Here is a 27,604-nt window from a genome sequence, read left to right on the forward strand (position 1 = left end):
ACAAATTTCCTTTTTGCTAGGTAACAGACGATGATCATTATTTTTAAATTATTATCAGTCCAAAACAATTTTAGCAAATGCATCGTTGTTTATGTAGCTGTAGACATTTCAAAAGAATGGATATAGCTAGATTACTGACCCTTTCCAAAGCTGTTGTGCATTCTATTGTGATGGCTGATTTACAGTAAAATCCATAAAAACATCAATGAAAACGCACTTAGAATACATGATTATGTATGAAATAAAATACTTTTAGCATAGCTAAGAAATCACGAATCAATCTGCCAAAAATATAAAACAATAATATAGAAAAAAAAAAAAAAAAACAAATAACAATCTTCATGCTCATCTTATTACAAAGAAATGAAGTAAATTTCATATTTATGGAATAAATTGATGGTTTGATCCAGTGTCAGCCATGATCATACACAAGGATGAGCGCATACATGGACTAGTCATAGTGCACACTGTTTGTAGAAGAACATGTCTCCAAATCACACATTTCACACAACTTAGTCTGATGAGTGGTGAGGATTACTCGGCTCCATTCTTCAATAGTTTGGATTTAACGATGGTGACATGTAACATGGATGGTTGCTACGAATCATTTTATAACAGCAGTTTATTAAAATTATATTCAATCTATGAGAAATTATTAGTTGAATCACATCCAGTCCAATCAAAAAGCAATATATATAATAGTAATCATTTTGCCTCCTCTGTAACGTAATAGAAATACATGCTTGGATGAATTTATTAGTGGTTGATGATGAATCTGGTTCAACTAATAATATTTTATAATTTACCGGATATGGAAGTGGATGAGGTGACAGGAAGTAGGCCTTTTGCCTCGCAAAACTTGGAATAAGAAGATGCCAACAATATAATTTAAAGAAAATTCGTGGGATTTCGAGGCCCCTGTGCCTTCTTTCATTCAAAACGCCTCGCCCTACTTCTCACATGCACGTCCCTACGGCCGCCTCCGGGGAACCCCTGGCCCTCTGCTCCGCCCACCCTTTTCGCCGGAATTCGGAGGAAATTTGTCATCTTCCGGCCGGAGAAGCTACCTAGACGGCGAGGTCCGCACCCGGAGATCCGTTCGGCGGTATCGTCCTCTCTTCTCTCTCTGTGCATCTTCTATTGCCTGCCGACGTTTGTTGACTTCTAGGATTTCAGTTTTTTCTTATCCTTTCTTTCTGTTTTTCAAATCTATCGATTTGAATTTTGCTTCTTTCTTGGTACACCTTTCTGGATTTTTCCCCCTTATAACACCGGACATGGAGGTTAAAATGGATCCAAGATTTCAATAAGAGCAGTAGCGGCCTTTCTTGTCTTTCTATTTTTTTTTTCTTTTTTTTTTTTTTTTTTTTTTGACGTTTGTTATTAGAACTAAGCACCGAGCAATGCGTTTTTGGGCTTATAAAATGATAATTTCGGAAAAGAAATTAGATGAAAGTTGGAATTGCCGAGTTCTAGCTTTTATTGATGAAGAACTCGAGTTTCTGACTTTTAAATGGACAGTAAATTTGATATAAAATTTTATAGTAATTCGATGTCGCTGTGATTGTTGTCCTGTTGACGTGACGATGGAGGAGGAAATCCTGAAAGATGAGAGTAGAATTACCTTTTCATGGTAGGAAGAAATAAACCAAAAATTTTGAACAATTATTTTAGAAAGATGCTAGTGGAAGCCGGCATACCATGCAACTTGAATGCACAAGCAAGAAAGTTTGAGGTGTATTGTAAGGATGAGTCATAGGAATTAAATGAGCATATTTAGAGAGTCGATCGACAATAAAATAGTTGTTGATTTTGGTCGACAACATAGGCAAACCATCGATATAAAAGTCCATTGAGATGTTGAACCAAACCTGGCTAGGAGTTGGCAATTGTCGAAGCAAGCCAGCAGGAGGAATTATCCACCTTTTGGCATTGGCATGTAGCCAAGATTCACATGGTCCTGGATGCAAGCCCTCATCCATTTGTAATAAAAACAGAACTGATGCGATGGTCTAATAAGAGGAGAATTTTCTTTCAGGTAAATTCTCAAAGAACTACACCCCAATCTTGAATTCCCATGGGCCTACCGCATCCTCAGTCCAATCCTTCTAAAATGCACCCCATTCACGGCAGGAATTGGAAAGGTCATATTCCATGATGCCTTTGGTTTATGATGACTGAAATCACAATTCAAATACTAGGTAAGAGGCTAATTGGATTTTAGGGGATTGGAGCATCTCATTCCTCCCTCGTATCGTATCGGATCGGAGTATGAATAAAACTCTTTCCAACCAAACAATATCATTCTCGTTACAAAGATCAACTCTCTTCAATCAAATATGCCCTTGACGGAGGATGAGAAACATTTTCTTCCCACCAACCAACTGGGATAGTGCATCACTCTAAGCATAAGATTATACCCTTCAATTTGGGCAGCCACATGAGATGTTGTATAAATCCCGAGTTTCCACCAGTACTTGAGGCCTTGTTGGTCCGTTTTCTAAATGAATTTATAGCCTAACAAATGTGGTCTCTCTTTTTTTTTTTTTTTTTTTGGATAGCCCACATCAAAAGCCAACATTTCTTTCTCACAATTGGAGAGAAGAATAGTTTTGCCGTGCAATGCTTGGCTAAACTAAGTAACGGCTTGCCAATCTTGCATCAAAATTGCATCCATTATGCACCACATTTGACAATGAATAACTCTGAAAAATCAAGGAATGCGAATACTATAACATGTATCATGGTAACCTTGTGCTGCTCATAAAATCATACCCAATGGAAGGGGATGTAATCTGCCAAAGCAATTATGTTGGTGACTTGAGCTTGGGCCGTTTCAGCACGGCCTTTATTTTCTCTCGATCAACTTCCATTAACCTATCCCAAGTATTTGATCTGTGCTTGCCTAAAAATACATTTCTCTTTTTTGAAAAAGAATAATTTATTAATTTATGCTGCCTCAAAACAGAAAAAGTCCATCTCCAAACGCAATAAATGCTCATCCTATGACTTGCTATATGTGAAGATATTGTCAAAAAATATCAAAATAAACTTGCATAAAAACTTCCAAAGTACCTCATTCATCAAGGACTAGAATGTTGAGGGGAATGGTGATATCGCACGAAACTCATAGTGTCCTTGAGTTGATTTTCGAATGCCTGAGGTGCGAACCTGGATCCGATGCTAGCTGAATTGAAGATCCAACTTTGGGAAATATTAAGAACCATGCAACTCATCAACTCAACGTTCACTAGAATTGGGAGTTAGCTTTCATAGTATCTTGACCAGGAGCTCGAAAATTGATGCAATTCTCCACCAACCATACTCTTTCACCAACGATATTGGAGAGGAATATAGGCTTTGCCTTTATAGAATCACTCCAGGAGGCAAGAGATGTACAACTAGGGGTACAATTGAGTCAAGTCGAGTCGAATCAAGTCGAGTCGAGTAATTAGAAGCTCGAGCTCATCTCGAATTCAAATATTTGGATTCGCAATTTGGCTTGAGATAGATCGAATTTTAATATTCCCAGTTCGAGTTTAGCTCGATGAGAAATAGATAAAACTTGAGATCTACTCGACTCAACTCGAATATCACTCAAGCTCAAGTATAAGCTCACAATCAAGCTTTAACCTACTATATATATATATAATATTATTAAAAATATATATAAACTCAAATAGACTTGCAAGTTTTCAAATCGAGAATCTTATTACTTGTGTTCGATAATAGTCGAGTTGAGTCAAACTTGGATTTGAAACAAGCTCAAATAGTTTGTGAGCAGCTTGATTCGTTTGCACCCCTATATACAACTTGTCTCTCTATTTGTCTTTTGATAATGGGTAATGATACAGTGAGACACAAATCTATGAGCTTAGCAAAGACATTAGCATATTTCTCCAAAATCTTTTGCAACTTCACGTCATCATTGTGTCATTATGGGTCTCCCATGGATATAGAATTCAATTGCCAAAGAAATTTGGTATTATTGTTCTTTGTAAGTTGATTGACTCGAATCTCTCCAATGACTTGTGAATGGGTAAAAACAAGCTTTGGATTATTAGCCCCTTATTTCCTAGAGATCAATTTTAATGACAGTGTAAGAGACCGAGGTATTTTAGGTGGAGTAGGTTTTATTGTCAAAAGTGCTAGTGATGTTTCTATTGCACCATATTAGTTAGCATCTATGATACTATAGTTCTTAGGGCAAAATTTCGTGCGGCCTCAAAAGAATTAAGCTATGCTCTATATACTTTGGAAGTTTCACATATTTGCTTAGAGGGTGATTTTATGATGGTAATCTAATGGTTCGCTACTCAATCTACTATAGGTAGATATTTGCATCTTTTATTACAGGATTGTTGGGTGATATTGCGTTCTTTGATCTTGAGTACTATTTCATATGGCTATATGAGGCTAATAGTACTATTGATTAGATGGCATCTTATATCGCAGAATATACAAAATCAACTTTATGGACATTTCAACTAATCTTTTATTTCAATTTTTAGATATTTTATTTTTAAGTTCTTATGGATGTATTTATTCATGTTTAGCTTAATTTAATGCATAATTTTGTCAAAAAAACAGATTAAATTATTTTATTTTTAGATTCTCATGAATGTATTTATTCATATTTAGTTTAATTTAATACATCAATTTAATGGAAAAAAAATTTTATAATAAAATAAAATAAAATAAAATAAAAATTCTGGAACTCCCACCAACTCATTTCCAACTTAGAGAAGTCCCATATAATCGGCCAGGTGTGTGTAGCCGCTGTGCAGCCAAGACAGCATCACCACCATCCAATGGTAACAAATAGAAAGTAATAGTCATAAGAATACCTTGTATATGTTGCTGCACTCCATTTTCCTCCACCACGAAGCTCGTCTCCATCAGCAATAAGCACCTCAAATGCCCACCCAATAACCTTACCCAAAAAAAAAAAAGAGAAAACCCACCCAATATGAGCTTAGAGTCCAACTTTGCCTGCAATCTTGTCGTTCAAGTGGTTGTGGGTGCCGCGAGCCACCAACGTTGTCACGGCCATGTGCGTGACCCCTTGTGGAACGCACGGTACTAAAATTTAGGGAGCTTGAACACTCGAAATGCACAAGCTCATTTGCATGACCATCAAAATTAGGTTTGGAATCAAAATTGAGATGAATTGAAATAAAAATTAAAATAGTCACATTATGTGATACATTTGAGATATATTCGCTGGGGGGAGCTGGAATCTAGAATAGGAATGAGTGACTTAACGGTTTAGTTTTGATAATTATTTTTTCTTAAGATTTAAATTTTATTCCTATTTTGATTTTAATTATGAATCAAATACATTAAAAATTATGATTGTTATAATTTTTATTTTAATTAATTTTAATTTTAATTTTAATTTCGATCACAAATCATGTTATTGATTTATTACTGAAATCAGAATCATAATTACAATAAAATTTAAATATTAAAAAAATATCAGAATTGAGTTTTAGGATATTTGGTTTGCTATTCAAATAGCAAAAAATGTTAGAATGAAAATTGAAAACGGTTATATCTCTGAAATATTTAGTTCATAATTAAAAATTAAAATTAAAATAAAATTTGAATCCAACCAAATAATTGAAACTGGGGTCATCCGTTCCATTCAAGGCTTAATTTTCTCCGATCAAACACCCCCTCGTTGTGACTGAGATCAAAATTGAAATCAAAAAAAAATTTGAATGCCATAAACAATCAGGGTTGAGTTTCGGGGGACGAGGGAGTCACTCGTCCTTGTTCCCATTTCAAAGTCCATCTCCCCAGAATCAAACACATGGCGACCGATGTGGGAGCTCTCCATTGCTTCTTCGCGGAGATCACTGACCAGTTGGTCAATTCCTGCGTTCATGGACGCAAGCATGTCCAACATTCGCCTCATGATCTCGTCCTGTCCAGTAGTAAGAGATCCAACATCGGCTTCTACTCTACGGATGCGTGCTTCGTCCCCCATCGGTGGCGCTGGTACCAAATTGTTCTGGTTCGACCAGAACCCCTCGGCAATCAAATGTTTTTGCCGCTGCTTCTTCCCCTTCTCTAGTTTGGAGTCTAATAGGATCAGAAAGAGGTGGAGTGGTGGTTTACTTAGAGGTAGACCAACCACCAACGTTCTCTATGCATTGATAATGATGGCTTTTGGGATAATTCTCAAGTGAATTTCTCATTAAGTTTCTCACTGATACATGCCCAATGTAGATTCTTCAAGTTGAATAACGTTGTTTTTTTTTTTTTTTTTTTTTTTTTTTTTTTGTCTTTTTTGGGAACAGGATAACACTGCCTTTTGATAATCTGTGAAGGAAGCCAAGGGAAGAAAGAGGCTTGAAAGACATGTAAAGAGTGTTGTTCACTTACTGTATGCACAATTCCTTTTAATTGGCTGAGATTGATGTTTTCAGAAGTAGAGTGAACTGACCAGTTGAACTGTGACTGGTTAATGAATTGGACAAGACCTATGCTCTTAAATATCCTAACCAGCTATACCTTGGAATCTGTAATCTGGAGTTGGTTGACAAGGTTATCCAACTTCATTATCTGAGAAAAAATTTGGGTCGAACTCTCAAAGAACAAAACTGTTTAGCATATGGATCAGCTAAATCTTATGAACATGTTGGTGTGGATGATAATGGTGTCATTATATGCTATTTATTTCATGCTAGAGTATTTATATCTAACGAGCTGTCATGTTTTGAATGGTTTGCGTTATTCCTTCTGATCCTAGAAGCAGATCCAATTAGTTCAAGTGCCTAAATATAAATGATATTTTGTTCATTTATACAGGGCTCAACATATTATAATAGAAAGAGTTGTTGCCACCTCATGTGGATTGAAGCTGTGAACAGACATTTTTGAAGACTGTACGTCGCGGGGAGCAATATGGGAAATTCTAATCTATCAACAGATGGAATCTGTGAAAGCTATTTGCTTTTCTATGGGGAAACTTACCTTTCAAATGGATTGCGAGCTTTCTTGTATCTTCTTGGACTTGCCTACTGCTTCATTGGGTTGTCTGCTATAACTGCACGCTTTTTCCGGTCGATGGAGAATATTGTTAAACAAACACGGTGCATTGTGGAACTTGATTCATGCACAAATGCTGAAGTAATTAAATATGAAAAGTTTTGGAACTACACTATAGCAGACATTTCTCTACTGGCCTTTGGAACGAGCTTTCCACAGATCTCTTTAGCCACAATTGATGCCATCCGAAACCTTGGTCAGCTAGATGCTGGAGGTATGATCTTAGAATTGATGGTGTAAATAGTTCATGAAGTATAAGCATATTGCCTTGTCATTTTTTTACTCTTTTTGCTGCACATCAGATGATAAATAATGATTTTTTTTTTTTTTTTTGGTTGATGAGCAGTGATTTTGTGTTCCAAATTAATTCTCTTGAGTCACTATATGGCTGCACAGCAAGAAGATTTTAATTGAGACTTGAACAACGGAACCACATACTATCAACTTTTAGGATTATGCAAAGGGATGTGATGCCATTTTCATAAAAAGACATGCATAAACCAGGATGAAATGGCTCCTACAAAACGTCGGATATCGATTTTTTTAACAAGTATATCAAATGTACAGAAGCAAAATGCATCCAATGCTGGGTTTTGTCTTTCCTGAAAGGTTAAATAACATCTCATGTTTCTGAACAAAAGGAATAAAGAACATTTCGGTCACATGCTTGGTATTGCATGGGTGCTCTTAGTAATGCTGGCTGGCTTACTAGAGCTCTTACAATCCACATATTTATCTTCATAATATCTCTATATATAGGCATAGACATACAGATAGAGATATGCTTGGGCATATGTATTCTATCTGTAAAAACATAAGATTCTGTTAGCGTTAAAATATTTATAGGAAAATTAAGACTTTGACTAGGAAAATAAATAATTAAGTGATTATTCACTTCGTTTAAACATCTTCTTGTCAGAGTGATGCTCACTAAAATATCAGCATTGTCTTTGATATATGATAATAGCACTGGCACTGAGACTTGTCCCCACATTTAGAGTTCTACTGTATACTTTGTATAGTTTGTACAACTGCAACTTCCCAATAATCATTAGTTCTCTTTTAGTTTTGTTCTAGATGATAGCTCTACATTATTACAAATTAGTTATTTTGGTTATACATGGTTCCAAGAAATGATTATTGTTATGACAGTTTGTGAGAAAGGACATTGATATTGACCAGTTATAGAAATAAAGCGTATAAGATTCTCATCTATGTACAATTAAGGATAGCAGCTGGAGAATCACTTTGAATTAGAGATAGAAATGGATTGGATCCAGATTGATGTTACCATATCCATGTCTCTATTCATTTTAGTTGGCAAATATGAAAGCGAATATGGATATAAGTTAGATGATAAAAGTCTTATCTGTATTTGCTCTAATGGATATAGATATAAATCATATACTAACAAGATGATCACAATTCACAGCATATGGATATAAAATCAATAGTATAAACTTGGTGAATAGAATATTATTCTGCTTTATATTTTATTAATCCAATGTAAGTAATCTTTTGAACTTTCTTTTGTTATTTTTTCTAAAATAAACAAATAATTGCACAAAAATTAATAATAAGTAATTGGATCCACTCAATCACTGACTTTTTTTAATGGACCTAACAACTCTTTAAGCTACAAATTTTAAGTTAAACAACTGATTGATACTGCTTCTAGAATGCAACCCTCCAAGTTAAAGATATCACCATACAGAAATAATGTTTAAAAAATATTGATGCTGTCGCTTATTAGTTGTTACCCTTTAGAGTTTATGGGAGTTACATGAGAACAAATAAGGCTGGAAATGGATTTAGATACTATTTATGTCTATATCAATCAATATATTTATCTGCTTTTCTTTGACTGATACAAATACAGATAAGGATATTAGTTAGATGCTAAAACTCAATATCTAAATCCAAATTAACTTGAATAGGAGCAGAGAAGATCAGATATTGTCCAATCCATTTCTACCTCTACCTAAAATGGTGTGGCCATGTCATATGGGTTGATCAGTCTCTGGCTAATCATGTGCTCTAAGACTCATTGAAATTTTTCTGAGCCACACACCTGCATCTAGTGGTTAATGGTTGGCCTAAGATAGTGATTAGTGAGAGTTGTATCTGCTTATATCATGTTCTTTTTCTTTTTGTTTTCTTTTCTTCATTTTTTGGAAATTAACAATGCTATATCAGGTGTCTAATGTAATGATCTGTTTTATGTCCAGACTTTCTGTTGTAACTTGGTAGATTGTCATTACTTTTAATGGCCTATCTGGTACTAGTACAGTGGCATTGATTGATAACGCAAGATCAATCATGGTTTTATTAATATATACTTGGTGATTTCAATAAGGATATAGCTATTCTGCTAAGAATCACTAGCAATTAGCATACCTTAGATTCCTTAATTGCTCTTATTACTTATTTCTCCACCAATCACAAAGAACATTTAAACCTGTATAATGTTCTGATGATGCATCTTTCATGTGATCCATTCATAAATACTTTAAAGATTGTGTGGATTATGTTTTATCTGATGAGAATTCATTTCAATGTTTTACTTTTTGATAGGAAATGACCCATTTTCATATTTTACATGTCTTTGGAGTCACCTTCTCATGCCTTGTAATTTGAACTTTAGGTCTAGGACCAGGTACACTTGTAGGTTCTGCTGCCTTTGACCTGTTTCCTATCCATGCTGTGTGCGTGGTGGTTCCTAAGGCTGGTGCTTTGAAAAAGATATCTGATATAGGTGTTTGGCTAGTTGAGCTCTTTTGGTCATTCTGGGCATATTTTTGGCTTTACATAATCTTAGAGGTAATTCTTGTGCATCAAATGATGATGCCTCATTCTAGTTTATTTTGACTGGTGTATAGTATTTTTGTACAATTTCTTTAATCTTTTTATTAGCATGCGGTGGTTGTATACAATTTCTTTGGGATTTTTATTAGCATTTATTTGTTTAACTATCTTATGCATATTAAATAGTTATTGATATATTTAACATTGAAATCATGCTTTCAAGAATCAAAATGATCAACATTACCTTACAATCGTCTTTACGAACAACCTCACACTATTTTTATTCTTAATTATAAGAATTTATAGAGACCTAATCCATGAATTTTTTGAAACTCCATCCCTAGCCTTTGCAACCTTTTGGATGAATTTTTAAACCTTTTAAGATAATTTGGGATCAAGAAATTGTAGTAAAGTTCTAGATGTTCTCTTAACCTTATTTTCTAGATCTTCATATTATGTAAACCTACTTTAATGATAACCCTTTGCCACCATTTTTGTGCTAGTTATTTTGGGGTTAGCTTTATGTATCTTAATTTGCCAAATATTTCTATTTAGTGCCATCCATGATGTCATTTCAAGCTTTTCCTTATTTTTTCTCAGCACATCCATTCATGTTACCTTAGTTCTTTCCCTCATTGGAGGCTTGGAGCCCCTTCCAATCTTCACCATACGTGCCCATACTATCTCAATCAATTTTTCATCACATCATCCTTAATTGTGCAACTGCTACAGCTTCTCTGATTTCTCTGATATATTTATTTCTCACTCTATATCTTCCTACACATCATCATAAAATTCTTATTCTGCTGCACTTAGCTTGCTTGCTTGGATCCTCTTTACTACCCAACATTTTGAGTGATGCAACATTGTAAGCCTTCTTGCTGTTCTATAAAAATTCCCTTGAAGTCACTAAGGTATGCCTTGATCGTATAATTCCCCAAGAAGCACCTTTCCACCTTATCCAACCAGTTTTAGTTCCATTGCATATATCTTTATCAATCTCTCCATTACTTTCTATATGGGTCCAAAATAATGAAACCAATCACTTTGGTACCCATCCATCTTAATTGGGGCCTTTTTATTTTCTATTTTCACTAAAATTACCATATACTTGGTCTTTGTCTGCTGATTTTTGAGCCCCTTTCCCTAAAACTTTCAACTGTAAATTCAGTTTAGCATTTAATCTTGTGCTTTTCTTACATCACCTGCAAAAGTGCAAATAACTTTATCATGGGATATTTCCTGAATATTAGCAGCAAAGTCATCACTAATTAGTTTAAAAATATATGAGCTTATTGCTGCATTATTATGATCTAGAAATGAATTGCATGTACTGATTTGTCAATGAAAGATAGTATTTTATATATAAAGGCCAAAGGGGTGAGGTTGAAACAGACATGTACTTTGATGTATTTAGTAATTGTTTCATGCATATGAGACAATGGTAATAGGATTTGAGAATCTAAACAGGCTATACAAGTGAAAATTAGATTGAATGCCTCTTGGATTGGAAGCGGCTCACTAGGAAGTATCTTGGACACTGAAAACGCTCTTGCAGGTACTACTAATATTCTTGATGTCTAATAAGCAAATTTCAAGCTTGTAAGTTTTGTTTCAAGTTTCAACCTTTTCATATATGGTACTAGTTATGTATCTTTGCTTGTATCCCCCTGCCATGTAGCTTAATGGTTGTGGCTAGAATGTTCCACTTCTTCGAGGAGATATAAGACAAATCTTTGCTTGGGGATGGAGCACTCATTAGAATTCCCGACATTATGTTAGTTGCATTTTTTAAAAGTACCAAGAAGCGACACTTTTAGCTGCATTTATAGTAAACTACCAAGTATTAATTTGTAGCTCGTCTTTATCATAGAATCCATGACATTATTTTAGTGGCATTTTTTAACAAATGTCGGAAAACAACACTTTGCACCACATTTATGATGAATTCCTGGGTATTAGTTTATTGCTCATCTTTATCATAGAATCCAGGACAATATTTTAGTAGCATTTAAAAAAAAATACTAAGAAATAATGTTTTGTCTCTCAGCGATAATTAATTACTAGGTATCAATGGTAGCTCATCTATATTTTTCTTACCGATAAGTCAGAAATATTCTTTCAAGATGCGATTAGCTAACACAAAATAAAAGTGCCAACTAAGGCTATATATTTTGATCCCAAATAAGGATCTCAATCATTGATCCAACCAAATTTTGCATTAAAAATATATCAAAAACTACAAATTATTTAAATAATATATCATATAGTTAAAAATCTGTATTTTAAATACCACTCTTATCTTTAAGAAAAAATTAAAGAACTTTTAAGAAAAAATTATATACGAATATAGGAATATGTTGATGGTATTGATATTTATAAAGACTTTAAACAAAATTATTTTGAAAATATCACAAAGGATAAAATGAACTTATTCTTTTTTTTTTTAATCAAAGAGAAAATATTGATTCTTTATGCAAATAAATAGTTATTAAAATATGAAATACCACATCATATTTCAAATGAGTATATTTGGTAACATGAATAACCTTTTAATAACTTTAATAAACCTTAATTTGACAAAGTATATTATTGTCATGCTGGTTGGGTGGTTCTTAGCTAACTAATGGGTCACTGGTTTGATCTCTTTTTATATGTGGTACATAAAATTTTTAGGCTTTTTTATCACATTAAATCCCCACATTTTAGAAATGTGGTAAAACCAGGGACATAATTCCAACATTGCATTAGCTGACACTTGTCCTATAGTTTTGAAAAAAATGAGGGGGATGTAATGGGCCACCTTTTTTATATTTTTTCCCATATTTTTTGACCACAGGAGATTCTATGATTTTTTGTATCTTCGTTTGTAGCTCTTTGAAAGGTGCTACCATGTTGATTTTCATAGGTTAATGAGATTTTAGCTAATGTGCTGGTTTTCCTAGCACATATAACATTCTTCTACTTTGTGTTTTAGGCTTTCCATTTTACCTGGACTTGCTAGTTCAGCTTTAGAAAGGCATGTCAATGCATCAGCATGTGTCAAACATGTCAAGCTAAGAGAGAGAGAGGCAAAGGGTCAGAGCAAGGAACCAAGGGTAGACAAATGGACAATTGAGCTAGTATGGATGTGACTGATGTAGCAATGTCCATCATCTTTGACCTTGCTGCTGCCAACTTCCCCGGCTGCAACTTTTGAAACAAGGGCTGCCAGTCTGAAAGGAAATGATAGGCATCCGAAGGAGGGTGGGGATAGTGGGAGAAGGGAAGTGGAAGTGTGTCAAGGAAGCACGAGCAAGAAAGGAGAAAAAGAATGAAGGGGGGGGGGGCAGGATAGAGTAGTCATTGTTCTAGTTAGCACTATTGCTCACCATGAGAAGGATATCCAGACACTGTCACTAAATGTAGGAGCCACATGGATTAAGGCCTGCATTCAGTAAAAGGGTGCTTGGTTGGGGTTTAGGAAGCGAAGCAAATGAAGTATTATGGGTTTTCAAATTTAACTCATTTGGAGGTTGCCACCAAAGTGCTAATAGCCCTCTGTACTTAATGTGATTTGCAAGGGAATATAATATTACATAAGACAAATACTGCAAAATCATATGAGTTCATTTCTTATAAATATCCTTGTATATCATGTTAGACACCTGAAAATGCATCTAAATCTGACTCGTGTTCTATGTCCATGCAACATTGTTGTTCTGTATAGACATAAAACATTGTAGAATTAGCCTAGAATTGAGAAATATATATACTCCATGTCACGCCCCAAATTCGGAACATAACACGGCCATGCTATCGAGGGATGGGGCCTACGATAACACAGAGCTAATCAATCATAATCAGTTAAAATCCATCAAAAATAAGTTATAATAAAAGATTTAATTTCATTATTCATCAAGTAAATAAACCAATATTGGTTCGAAGCGACTAAATCCAAAAGATAATACCAAACCCAAGTCTCAAAAATTCATAAATAAATAACTACAAGTCCATGATCATAAAGTAAACTAAACTTCTGCTACAAAATTTTCAAACTTGCTACACAGATTCTCAAGCTTAAATCCTTCATCGGTCCTAACTTTTTTCCTCTGTAAAAGAAAAAAAAAATAAAAAGATGTGAGCTACACTAGCTCAGTAAGTAAAATTGACACTTTCTTATCGGATCAAGCATAAATTTATTTTATGATAATGCAATATTTAGAAAGAAATAAATATTACAAAAATAAATATTTCATAGAGCATATAATAAAACAAGTTATAAACCAAATCATGCTTGCATAAATCATGAATATTTCATAAACATGAATCATAAATCATTCTTGTCATATCTTCGTATCATGTTTGAAAATATTACTCACAGATATTCATGCTAAAGTCACTATTATACCCGTGATCGGGCCATATTTCTTAATCGACAAGGTTTTTGTTTTGTGTGCCAACTTTATACCCGTTGGCGGGGCCATATTTCATGTGAATGCTAGTTCCAGATGTCGACCTTCCCATAGGGATTCGTTCATAGCTATCTAAGAGCTTTTGAAATTTTTACATTTTTTTCTTAAAACATACATATACATGGTGGAAAAATCATAAAATTCATACTTCAAAATCATGCTATTTTCATAAGACATTCATAGAATCAATGCTCATAATAAAGCATACTTTTTCATATCACATATGTTGATCCTTATTTTATAAAAAATATGATTTTATCAACAATAATTTTTTGCATAAAAATATGGTTATTAAAAATATATAAGGAGTGTAAGATCCACTTATCTCGATCGTCCTAGATCTTTAGTCTTCCTTAAATGAATCAGATAATCCTATTTAAAATATTAAATCATGATCAATTTTTTATTTCATATATTCAATAAAATTAAATAATAAAAGAAAGTGGTTGACTGGATGACCAGTTCGATAGACCATCCAGATACTAAATCGATTAGGGGTCATCTCACTGAGGTCAGCATGGATCCTTAAAAGAGGAAAAGATGGTTCGATACAAGATCTATAGGTCTTTCTTAGAGAGAGAAAGTAGGAGAGAGAAATTTTAGAGAGAACGAAAGAGAGAGAACCCTAGAGGGACTTTAAGAGAAAGAGAGAGCTTTTCTCTCTCTTCTTCTTTCTTTTTCTTTTCTTTTCTTTTCTTTTTCTTTCTCTTTTTCCTTTCTTGGCCGATTAAAGGCAGAAGGCCTGGAGGTTTGGTGGTTCACGGTCGGATGACCGACAGCGGGTGGCAGACAATTGGCCGACGACGGCGGAGTAAGGGATGGCCGGCGGCAGGTGGCCGACCAATAAAAGAAAATCATAAAATTTCAAAAAACAGGAAACCACCCCTTTCTTTGAATTTTTTTTCGATCATTGGCCGATCACCAATGGCCATGACCTTCGGGGAAGATAGGTAGGAAGGTGGGGGTCTAGAGCTAGGGGTGAGGTGCTGCAAACGACGGTGCCGATGGCCGAAAAAAGGAGAACAAAGTTTGGTCAAATAGGGAAAAAATAGGGTTCTTGCTTTTTATGGATTTTTCGGCAAATCCAACAGCCGACAGGGATGCACGATGCCGTGGAAAGGAGGGGAAGGAAGAGAGGAAGGAGGACCAGGGCTTATCTCCATCACCGGTGAGGTCTCCGATAAGGATTTGAGGCGAACATGGTGAGAGCATTTGCGGCTTCAATGGAAGAATCCGAGGAGAAGAAGAAAGAAAAATCGATACTCGTCATGGTCGGTCATGGAGGAGGGAAGAGGGGTTTTATAGGGCTCTTCCTAGGATCCTCGTTGGCCCTAAGAGATCCTATCCTAATCGGGCACAGAGAAGAAGAAGACTCATTCATTCCAGACTCCCCCTCCTTTTTTTTTTCATGTGGGCTTGGTGGGCCAATTTACGATGGACTGGTTTATTTGGATCGGATATTACATTCTATCCTCCTTAAAAAAAATTTTGTCTTCGAAACTTGATATACTTGAGGTTTCGAACATTGAAAATACATAATCCTCATGCTGTCCGTAAGCTTCCAAATTATCTACATCTCAAAGTGCTTGTTTCACAAATCCTCAAAATAAATAACTATATGATATTTCAAAACTAGATTATTTCTATCTGCACGATAATGAATTTCTTTGACCTCTTAATCGTGGCTCAAAATACCATAATTCTTTGCCCACAAAATTATTTGCTCTTGATTAATTTCACATGAAAATCATAATCGACCCTATCTAGTCTTCACAAATATTGAAAAGTCTAGAGCATTAGATGCTCATCATAATCTACAATCTTCTTTATCTTTTTAATTTCATATTTGATGTAACAATTAAACCCTTATCATAAAAACAATCTTCGAATCCATTCAAAAAAATAGAGTAATAATGTCAAAGCTAAGAAAAAGATATCTATATCCAAAACATTCTGCATCCGAGCTGAATCAAGAAATATCAATCCACTAACCTTAAACTTAAGATGCTCAAAATTCTTTCAAATATTACTATAACAAAAGAGTCAAACACCGAAGATAGTATTGCCACATCTAAATGATCTTAAGGATCAACAATCTTATACTTTCATTTGTCAATTGTAGTCTCTTTTATGAAAGTCAAATCTCCATTCATATCACTTATTGCATTAAAATTAGTATTCTTAACCATCACAATTCTATTGTGTACTCTGATATGAACGCATCGAATTCTCCAAGACTATCGGATGAATCCTAGCAAAAGATCCAACCTTCTAAATTTTTTTTTATAGACAGAACTAGAATAAAGTTTTAAGTTTTTTTATCTTTACTATTATTCGAGCATGCCACATTAAAATTAAATCTTGATCCACTTTCTATATTTGAAATTATTGCATAAGCTTTCAACGCTCATCTAGAATTCAATGTATCTATAATTAATTTGGAGTAAGTTAACTCTAGATTTTCTGATAATTGGGATAATTCCAAACTAACCTTTCTTTATAAAATAATTAATTCAAACCTCCAACAAATTAGAAGGTCTCAAGTCAATATCATTGTGAGTAGAATCAATTTGGTTATCTCTTATGGACAGCTTCTTTCATCATGACTCTTACATCAATAAATAAATCGATATGAAATCTTGTCGCTTATTTATTAAAACTCATATAAGTCTTTCAAAAATTTGATAATAGCAAGATACTTTAGATCAGCTTCAAAATCTAAACTTTATCTTGAAATAATCAATGCACACCACTATCTTCAATAGACTTAAGAAAGATCAAGTAATCTAATATAAAAGGTGGTAATACAAATTATTAAAAATTCCACTAATATGTGCATGTCATCCAATCCATCAATAAACCAAATATATATATTATATATATTTCATTTACCTACAAATTTTATATATGATCCTCTTATAGGTCCAATGCTCGAAAAATATTTGTTTCTTGTATGATGTAATTCTTTCTTAAGCCATATCTTAAACAAATTTATTCTAATAAATCCAAAATTATAATGATTAAATAACTAACATCAAAATTTGAAAAGCTATCATGATCTTCACCTATATCAAGTTTAGAACTTTAGAATCATCTAAATAACAATTAAACAAGTATACTCAATACAACATATCAATATATCCTATTTTATTCCAGAGTCAACATCTCTCATACTTAAGTCAAGCCTTATTTATTGAAATCTAAGACATAATTCATCCAATTCTTTAATACACATCGTATACCACTTTATGCAAAAATTTCATTATAATGCCTATTAATCCGAAATTCAGACTTTGAATTCTTTCTACTACTTCTATCATGTTTCTTGTGATCATAACCTTTATACTTAAATCCCACTTAAGTCATAGTCCCTATTGATCATAACCTAAGCTCTGATATTACTTAGCCCTAGTCATTTATACCACAGTCCCAAGTAATCATAACCTAAGCTCTAATACCATAAAATATCACGTCCCAAATCTGAAACATAACATGGCCGTGCTACCAAGGGATAGGGCCCACGATAATACGAAGCCAATCAATCATAATCAGCTAAAATCCATCAAAAATAAGTTATAATAAAAAATTCAATTTCATTATTCATCAAATAAATAAATCAATATTGGTTCAGAGCAACTAAATCCAAAAGAAAATATAAAACCCAAGTCTCAAAATTCATAAATAAATAACTACAAATTTATGATCATAAAATAAACTAAACTTTCACTATAAATTTTTCAAACTTGCTACGCAGATTCTCAAGCTTAAATCCTTCATCGATCCTAACCTTTTTTCTCTATAAAAAAAAGGAAAAATAAAAATATGTGAGCTATACTAGCTCAGTAAGTAGAATCGGTGCTTCCTTATCGGATCAAGCATAATTTTTTTCATGATAATGTAATATTTAGAAAGTAACAGATATTACAAAAATAAATATTTCATAGAGCATATAATAAAATAAGTTATAAACCAAATCATACTTGTATAAATCATGAATATTTCATAAACATGAACCATAAATCATTCTTGTCATGTATTCGTATCATGTTTGAAAATATTGCTCACAAATATTTGTGCTGAGGTCACTATTATACCCGTGACGGGGCCATATTTCCTAATCGACAAGGTTCTTATTTCGTGTGCCAACTTTATACCCGTTGGCGGGGTTATGCTTCGTGTGGATGCTAGTCCGGATGTCGACCTTCCCATAAGGATTCGTTCATAGCTATCTGAGAGCTTTTGAAATCTTTATATCTTTTTTTTAAAATGTACATATACATAGGAGAAAAAATCATAAAATTCATACTTCATAACCATGCTATTTTCATAAAACATTCATGGAATCAATGCTCATTATAAAACATGTTTTTTCATATCACATATGCCGATCTTTATTTTATAAAAAATATGATTTCATCCATAATAATTTTTTGTATAGAAAATATTGTTATTAAAAATATATAAGGAGCATAAGATCCACTTACCTCGATCGTCCTAGATCTTTAGTCTTTCTTAAATAAATCGGATAATCCTATTTAATATATTAAATTATGATCAAATTTTTATTCCATATATTCAATAAAATTAGATAATAAAAGAAAGTGATTGACTGGATGACCAGTTCGATATACCATCCAGATACTAAATCGATTAGGGGTCATCTCACTGAGGTCAATATGGGTCCCTAAAAGAGGAAAAGATGGCCCGATACAAGATCTATAGGTCTTTCTTAGAGAAAAAAAGTAAGAGAGAGAAATTTTAGAGAGAAGAAAAGAGAGAGAATCCTAGAGGGACTTTAAGAGAGAGAGAGCTTTTCTCTCTCTTCTTCTTCTTTCTTTTTCTTTTCTTTTCTTTTCTTTTTCTTTCTCTTTTTCCTTTCTTGGCCGATCAAAGGAGGAAGGCCTAGAGATTTTGGTGATTCACGGTCGGATGACCAACAGCGAGTGGCAGACAATTGGCCGACGGCGGCGGAGAAAGGGACGGCTGGCGGCAGGCGGCTGGCCAACAAAAAAAAATCATAAAATTTCGAAAAACAGGGAACTGCCCCTTTTTTTGAATTTTTTTCCGATCATTGGCCGATCACCAACGGCCATGACCTTTGAGGAAGGCAGGCAGGAAGGTGGGGGTCCAGACCTAGGGGTGAGGTGCTGCAAACGACGGTGTCGGTAACCGAAAAAGGGAGAACAAAGTTCGATCAAACAGGAGAAAAATAGGGTTCTTGCTTTTTGTGGATTTTTCGACAAATCCGACGGTAGGCGGAGGCGCACGACGTCGTGAAAAGGAGGGGAAGGAAGAGAGGAAGGAGGGCCGGGGGCTTACCTCCACCGTCGGTGAGGTCTCCGGTGAGGATTTGAGGCGAACACGGTGAGAGTGTCCGCGGCTTCAATGAAAGAATCCAAGGAGAAGAAGAAGAGAAAATCGGTGCTTGTCGTGGCCAGCAATGGAGGAGGGAAGAGGGGTTTTATAGGGCTCTTCCTAGGGTCCTCATTGGCCCTAGGAGACCCTATCCTAATCGAGCACGAGGAAGAAGAAGACTCCTGTTGAGAGTCTTCGTTCCAGACTTCCCCCCTTTTTTTTTCGTGGGGTTGGTGGGCCAATTTACGATGGGCTGGTCTATTTGGACTGGATATTACACTCCATGTGTGTGTGTATATGTGGGTGTGTGTGTTCTTGTTCTAAGTCATGGTATTACCTGGAAGATTGAGATTTATAAATTTCCACTCCATTTTATCTTTAATTCTCATGTAATTTTTGAGCTTGGTCTTACCTATTGCAGTTTATCCAACCATGATTTTTTTTTTCCTGCATTGAGATATGAATAGAGTATGTTTTACTAAATTGTAGGTGTGGACACCGAAAGTAATCACCCTCTGGGAGGCTTTATTGACAGTTTTACAGTTTGGATTGCTGCTGATTCATGCTTATGCTCAAGACAAGCACTGGCCATTTGTATCTATTCCACTGTGTGTTTCAAGTTCTAATTTCTTGTTCTATACATCCCAATTATGTTATGTCGAGAGCTAAAATGATTAAGATCATTGATGCACTGGTAGCTTTGTTAATAGGATTAGATTTTAACCCTTTAGTTGTAATCAGGGAAAGAAGTGAGAGGCCTGAAGACTGGGTTCCAGAAAATGACAATTTGTTTGATCATGGCGATAATGAATGTAATGGTTGCTGTGAGATACTACAAGGTAGTGAAGAGAATGACAGCAGCATTATTGATATATCGTCTATCCATTCTTATAAGGACACAGGTATAAAATTTTCTGGAGTCCTGTCGGCATTTATTTATATTTGTGGAATTTTCTTTTTGGCAGTAAACATGAAATGCCTTTTTTAAGAAACCATAATAAAATAGACAATGCCTGCCTGTTTGATGTGATCAACTGGAAGTTCTAGGAATTAGAAGTAGCTCTTGGTGTAGTTACTTGATAGAAAAAGTTGGTTTGTTCAAATCGAAGTTGTAGGTGGTGTTTGATTTTCAAAATGGGCTACATTAAACTTCCCCTTTAATTCTGCATGAACCAAACAAAGTTAGAACATGAAGTTTCATTGATGGATATGTTAAGGTATTGTTGGTCTGTCACGACCGAAGGAATTAGATATTCTCATCAATTAATTGCTTTTCATAAAGAAAACTGAAAAGAATCACTAGATATCCCAATTATGCTGGAAAGCTCGATGATGGTCCCCGTATATCACAACAGAATCTGGTTAAAATCTTGATACCATCATCTCAGTCCTAGGAACTGGCAAGACATGGGTTGACCCTTGAAGCATTTGACCAGATATTCTTAAATTGACAACCCACAATGTTCTAGGAGATGAAAATAATGATAATGATGAAAATTATGATTACCTTAAGGGCTGATGGAAGTAGATGAGGAAGACGAGTTTTCATAACTAAGAAAATTACCACTTGATAGTCCTCATGCATTCCTTGTGAAACAGATTACCTTATAAGAGAACGATGTTGTACCATTTGCTGCAGTATTGGTTGCTGCACGAGGAGATTAGAGACTTATGAAAGCTTTATGTCTATGTTTAGAAAATCCTAACAAGTCTCTAGTATGCTGAGATCTTCAACATTGACCACTTGTCAATTGACGCCATTATGTATACCTTCTCTTTATGCCTTGCATAATCCAACTTTGATTCATTGGAGACAGATAATCGCTTTCTGTTTCACATTCTTGTCCTTAAAATTCTGTTATATGATGTTTTGATGTCTATTTCTTTCATCAAACCTATGTGAAATTGCAAAGTTCAAGTATATTTTGCTAAGGTATATGGCAGGGGAAGGCACATTTTCACATCAAACTTCTAATCCTCTATATTTTTAATCTGGACGACTATTCTTTTATTATATCAAGTCATAAGAATGTTTAATTTGTCACTAAAAATTTTAGTTAAAAGATCAGTTATTATTTTCAAAATTGTCTTTGATTGGTTTTCATAAGTACAACTCAAGATTTGGCTAGTATTTCTATTACATGGCTCTCTTCTTTTATTGCAGTAACCTATAGTTTTATTTTTTGAAAAGAACAGTTGGTTCTGCGCCCAACCCTTTTTCAATGAGGTAATGAAAGGAAAGGGACAGAAAGCTAATAGTTTCAATTTTGTTTGATCTCACAAGGAAAAGTTTTACAGGTCCAGTCTACCAAAATGTGCCACAAAATGATGTGGCAGAATCCTCTACACAAGCATTAATCAAGAAGAAAATTGTTGAAGAAGATCAGGATGTGCTTTTAGTTTGGGGACGACAATTTTTTGATTCATTAATAGTAAGTTTCTTATTATATTTAGAATTTTCTTTCTTTTGAAATAATGATCCATTCTAGTTGAAGAACTAATGTGAATATCTACATTCATTTCTCTCCATCTCTTTATCTGTAGGCTGATTCGCTCATACATTTAGTAACAAGACCATCTTGCTTCCACCTAAATCTAGTCATTTTTATGCTGTAACATGAAATATCACTTTTATTATGGTGCGTGCTCTATAATCAATGAAGGTCAGAATATTTAGGAACTTTGAGTTACCAGCACTTTATGATCAATGAACATCAGTATGGAGAAAGTAATGCTGAATATAGCCAGCAATATTAGCGATCTTCTTTAGATTTTCCTCAACTTACAAAGGCTATTTGAATAAACAAACTTTCTTTTGTGGAAAACATAGACCTGATTTTTCTCCAAGGGAGCAATTAAGGGTCCATGTCTTTTCCCATTTCACACAATCATATTCATATATGAGGATGTAATCTTTGCAAGAGAAAGCTTGAACCTTCCTTGAAGCTCACTTTTCAAAGAAGAAATTGACTTTTAAGCTGATAATTGTGCCATTTGAGGTGAGCAAGTTTGATGACCAAGCTGAAAAGCCCTCTCTGGAGCTCTATTTTCTCTTATGTTTCTTCTCTTAGTCGGAACCTGGATGCCTGAATATGTCCACTAAATGAACCATCTCATTATATTCCTCATCCTTGAAAGCTCTCTTTATCCCCAACAAGAAAAACAGTCTCCTATTTAACAGGCCAAATAAATCTTTAATATGGATTTTTAATTGGAAGAAACAGTTGTTTCATACCTGATTTTTCACATTGCAACTTTTTTTTTGACTGTGGTAGTGTTAGTTTCTGAATTCATTCCAGAAGTGGCACCTATCAATCCATACATGAGAAATCATTTGCTTTAAATGAGTGAAGCTTATCTCGCTTAGAAGCTTAAGACGAAGAACCCAACCCCCTGAAAGCTCTTGCACCTTGTGGACTATACACGCCATTTCATATTTAAACAAATGAAAAACTCAGATTTGGCATTCTGCACATGAACAAAAATATCATTTGCCTTTTAATCATATTGGCACCTGAAGATGGACGGTGAAAAATCAAGAGTTGTCAGGCAGAGGAACTCTTGAGTCTGTATCTGTTAGATTAGAAGTTGATGTCTTTGTGACATTTAAGGTTTGGGGAAAGAGGAGGGAATACATAATAAAACTTGGATGAAAGTTCTGAAAGAAGGATTCAAATGGGATTTGTTTGCTACAATGTTTAGCCATTTTAAGAGACAGGTATCAAAGTAACTTCATATGGTCCAAAATAGTTGGGATGAAACTTGTTAATAGCCATAAGGTTGTGGTCTGACCAGAATGATTATGAAACAAATTAGTACTTTGGCTATAAGATAAAATTAATCCCTTCATTCATGATATTAGACAGTCTTGTCAAATTACTCACATTTCAAAAATTATGTTCTGCTCTATGCATTTCTATGGTATTCTAAATAAAGAAAAATTAAACCTATGTCTACTTCCAATTCCTAACCACCATCTCTGATCATTGTGCTACCTCTTCAAAAGTTGTGGTGAGACTGAGATTGTAACCTCGATTTCATAACTTCCATTTATTACAAATTTTTAGCGGGGCAAATGTCTGAAAGGAAAATAGGCCTTTGGCTTGAGCAATTGCCCAAACATAAATTGATTCATAACTAGGTCCATTGCTGTGAAATTTTATTATGTGTAACTTTGTAACAATAGTTAACCAACATGATTAAGTATGGAATGCATGGTAGAAATATAATTTTATTATTTTGGAGTCTATGGAATGTGGATCATCTTCTAGAAAATGAACTTATATCAATTCATTTTTGTTATAGTAGGGTGATATTTTTAACATAATTTTTTTCCAAATTTTGTTTCATCTTAACAGTTGGAGAGCACTGAATCAAAGAAAATAGATAATGTTTGCTTAAGAATGGCAAGAATATTTTGGCAATTAAGCCTTGCACCATGGAGATTGCTGTTTGCTTTTGCGCCTCCATATCAAATTGCTCACGGATGGATTTCATTTATTTGCTCTCTAATTTTCATTAGCGGGATAGCTTATGTTGTTACCCAGCTTACAGATCAGATAAGCTGTGTCACAGGTTTCCATCTTTTCTTCCTGAAATTAAATTTCCTATTCATTTTTATGAGAGAGTGTAACTGATTATTTCCGTTTTATCATTTTTGTTGATATTCTCTTACAGGAATTAATCCTTATGTCATAGCGTTTACAGCACTAGCCAGTGGAACCTCATGGCCAGATTTAGTTGCAAGCAAGATTGCTGCTGAGCGTCAAGTAACTGCAGATTCTGCCATCGCTAACATCACTTGCAGGTTCTTCTCTAATGGTCTTGAATTGAAGTTTGCAGCCTGCATTTGTTGCCTGAAAACTGAATATAAACTAGACTTCTCTAAATTATTATTGCCACCAACATGAATATTATACAATTGTTGAGAAGACGGTTTCCGGGTGAATGTATTCAATGCGTAGAACCAACACAGTTCCAACAAAGCAGTCTCTATAATTGCAAAACCCTCATACTAGTGCATTTAATCGCAGATTAGTTTGTGTTATATATGTTCACTGTATAGATTTTCCCACTTTCATGATGATCAAGTGCCCTTGGGCATGTTATGCTTGTAAGCACTCGGGTGGATGGGTGAAGCATGGGCCAAAGGTGGCCACATGTCTAAAGATGTTGGTTCAGATTCAAATCCAAGGGTCAGTAAAAGGTGATCACTAATGAGCCTGGACTGAATTACTGATGAGGAACATGACCACTTTCTGTTTTGCGGTTTTGTCCTTGATGGAAATGAATGATGCATTAGGATCTTTGTTGTCATTTGGAATTAAAACCTGGTTTCTTTTGTTATCATATTTCTTGCATCTTTTCTTGATGTTGAAGAATATAAGGGCATGTTGCCTCTACTGCATTATTCTGTATTGCTGCATCCTTGCTTCTCAAGTAGAGAGCAGCACGTATGTATTGTTGAGACCAGCGGATAGCTGACTTTAGATCAGCACCTGATGTTTACCTTGTAATACCAATTGATCCCATGCATATTGAATGAAATGTGCCCATTGTTTTCATGCAGATCCCACCTGCATTTTGTCCATCAGGTGCAAACTTGCACGGTTATCTGTTTACTGGCCGTAAAAGAATATCTGAGCTTCTCCCTGCATGGATTTATTTACTTTGTTCACCCTATAGCCTATGAACGTTTTTTTTTAATGTTACAATTGAGATAATGAACATGTGCTATCTGCCAGTATGTCAACCACTTAGTAAGACTACATTGCAGAAGGCTCAGTCTAACTATACCAACTTACTTACTGAGCCACTGAATGTTATAATGTTGTTACTGATTATAGTTTGATGGAAAGGACATTGGGCATTACAGAGATCTCATGGTTCCCTTTTTTTCCTTTTTCTTTTTTCCAGCAATTCGGTGAATATTTACATAGGCATTGGCATCCCGTGGCTGATCGGCACAACTTACAACTTCTTTGTCTACCAGGAACCACTATACATTCCAAATGCAGGAGGCCTCAGTTTCTCCCTGTTAGTATTCTTTGTAACTTCAGCTGGTTGCATTGCAGTTCTAGTGCTCCGTCGTCTGATCTTAGGTGCAGAACTTGGTGGGCCCAAGCTGTGGGCTTGGGTGACATCTGTGTATTTCATGTTTCTATGGATTATATTTGTTGTTCTCTCCTCACTTAGGGTTTCTGGTATAATTTAAACTCATTCATAGGATGTTATGGGGTGTTGTCTCATTACATCACTATCCATTTTTCATTATTGGAGTTGCTTTAGAAAAAGTAGGGAAGGATGGCCAAATTTGATGGTATGCTGTCTTCCTTATAGCAACACAGAACAGATGTTTGTATATGGTTAGATTAGTTGATCATTACCAATCTTATGGGTTGGCATTTCTCCATCAATAATTTGTCTAGTGTAATTTATCTGTACCAAAAGTTTCATCCACTCGATTCTTACAAGTAGCTAGGTATGGATGGTGAATTTTTATTTGGAAGTAATTGCAAAGGCAGTCTGGATTTTTGCCCCTTCAGGAGCCTAATAAGTGCAGGTGAGTTGATACTTTGAAGCCTACTGCTATTGTTCCCAATAAACTAAACCTGGGAACAAATCAATGGAAAATGCTTGGTGGAGCCTGTTATCAGGACAAGATTTACTAATTTGGTTACACCAATCCCAATTTGCCCGGTAATGGAAAATGCTTGGTGGCCCTTGTTATGTGCATATAAAAAGTTTATGAGCACAAGAACTAGTAATTTGGTTTCATCAATTCTTTCTTGCGAGTTGCGACATGGTAATTCTTTCTGCGGCCACGAAACCTTTGTGGCGCTGCAGCGGAATTCAAGAGTCGCATTGGCTGATTATTTGACGGTTTTCAAAGCAAGAAATATGTCTCTCCACCAAGAGTCTTGACGCTTGGGATGTATTCTTTGAAAGATGGCCGTTAGATAATTATAAATAAATCCTCCCACAAAGCATTTAGATACAATTAAGAATTTCTATTAAATGCCTCTCTCAAACAACTTTTGTGTTCTTGGTCTGTTCTTTATTTCCCCAAACTTTTGCTTTCATTCAAAGAGATATTAGGGAGTTTCTTGATCTTGCTATTCAAGATTCTCACAAAAGCTTCATTGTATCCCAGGGGAGGTTTGCCTACAACCCAATAGCAACTACGTGTGGGGACGAACTCTCTCTAAAGAAAGCGATTAGTTCGTGCTTTGGAGCTTAACATCAATAACGGTCTTGTTTGTCATCGACTATCATCCTTAACAATTTTAGAGAGTATTTCAGATGGCTCAAGATCAAAGTGCTGCATTCAAAGTTATGAATTAAGAGTTTGTCAAGCTGGATTGCTTCCATGGGACAAATTTCAATAAATGGAACGACAAAATGTTCCTATTATCGATGCTCAACATTGCTTATATTCTTAATCCAAATACAACACCAATTTCAGATGCTGCGGAAGATGCTACAGATGAAGAAAAAGAAAGAGCCGCACAGTTAAAGAAGAAACGTGAAGAAGATACTTTTGCATGCCGTGATCATATTCTCATCACTTTGTCCGATAGGCTCTACGATCTCCATATGTCAACTCAGTCACAAGTGATAAATTTATTATGTTAAAATATTTTGAGTTTAGTATGGTTAACAACATCCCAATCATGGATCAAGTCCATGAGTTATAAGTATTGGTGAGTAGGCTTCGTGACCTACATGTTAATATCCCTGAGTCTTTTCAAGTGGGGGCTATTATTTCAAAGTTACCCACCACGTGGAATGACTATAGAAAGAAAATCTTACACATGGGAGAAGATTTCGCCGCTGAGAGATTGTTGCAACATATTAGCATAGAAGAAGAAACAAGAAAGCATGATGCCGTATACTTCTCTCAAGGTTCTAAAGTGAAACTATGTTGGTAAAAA

At 34.9% G+C, this 27,604-nt stretch overlaps 1 protein-coding gene across 5 annotated transcripts; it reads left to right on the plus strand.

Moving 5' to 3' along the window:
- Positions 1-879: 879 nt before the first annotated feature.
- LOC105052527 (magnesium/proton exchanger 1) lies at positions 880-26,089 on the plus strand. Of its 5 annotated transcripts, none has more exons than XM_029266909.2 (10): positions 881-1,105; positions 6,306-6,391; positions 6,817-7,270; positions 9,701-9,876; positions 20,160-20,278; positions 20,412-20,572; positions 21,969-22,102; positions 24,029-24,245; positions 24,348-24,477; positions 25,587-26,089. In XM_029266909.2, the coding sequence occupies exons 3-10, from the start codon at positions 6,913-6,915 to the stop codon at positions 25,882-25,884; spliced, it is 1,593 nt and encodes a 530-aa protein (XP_029122742.1). In that variant the 5' UTR covers positions 881-1,105; positions 6,306-6,391; positions 6,817-6,912; the 3' UTR covers positions 25,885-26,089. The 5 variants fall into 5 exon arrangements, with proteins under 5 accessions (XP_073100305.1, XP_029122742.1, XP_019708732.1 ...); XM_019853173.3 differs by having other exon boundaries at positions 6,306-6,368; XM_073244203.1 differs by lacking the exon at positions 881-1,105 and adding an exon at positions 6,112-6,129 and having other exon boundaries at positions 6,306-6,368.
- The last annotated feature ends 1,515 nt before the right edge of the window (positions 26,090-27,604 follow it).

The sequence above is a fragment of the Elaeis guineensis genome, chromosome 10 (assembly GCF_000442705.2).
Source record: "Elaeis guineensis isolate ETL-2024a chromosome 10, EG11, whole genome shotgun sequence".
Lineage (NCBI taxonomy): Eukaryota > Viridiplantae > Streptophyta > Magnoliopsida > Arecales > Arecaceae > Elaeis > Elaeis guineensis.

Excerpts from the sequence above, each read along its gene's own strand:
- LOC105052527 (XM_029266909.2), top strand. The coding sequence starts at position 6,913 with ATGGGAAATTCTAATCTATCAACAGATGGAATCTGTGAAAGCTATTTG. Across the intron at positions 20,279-20,411 it reads CCATTTGTATCTATTCCACT|GGAAAGAAGTGAGAGGCCTG; the intron begins GTGTGTTTCAAG and ends AGTTGTAATCAG. Across the intron at positions 24,478-25,586 it reads ATCGCTAACATCACTTGCAG|CAATTCGGTGAATATTTACA; the intron begins GTTCTTCTCTAA and ends TCTTTTTTCCAG.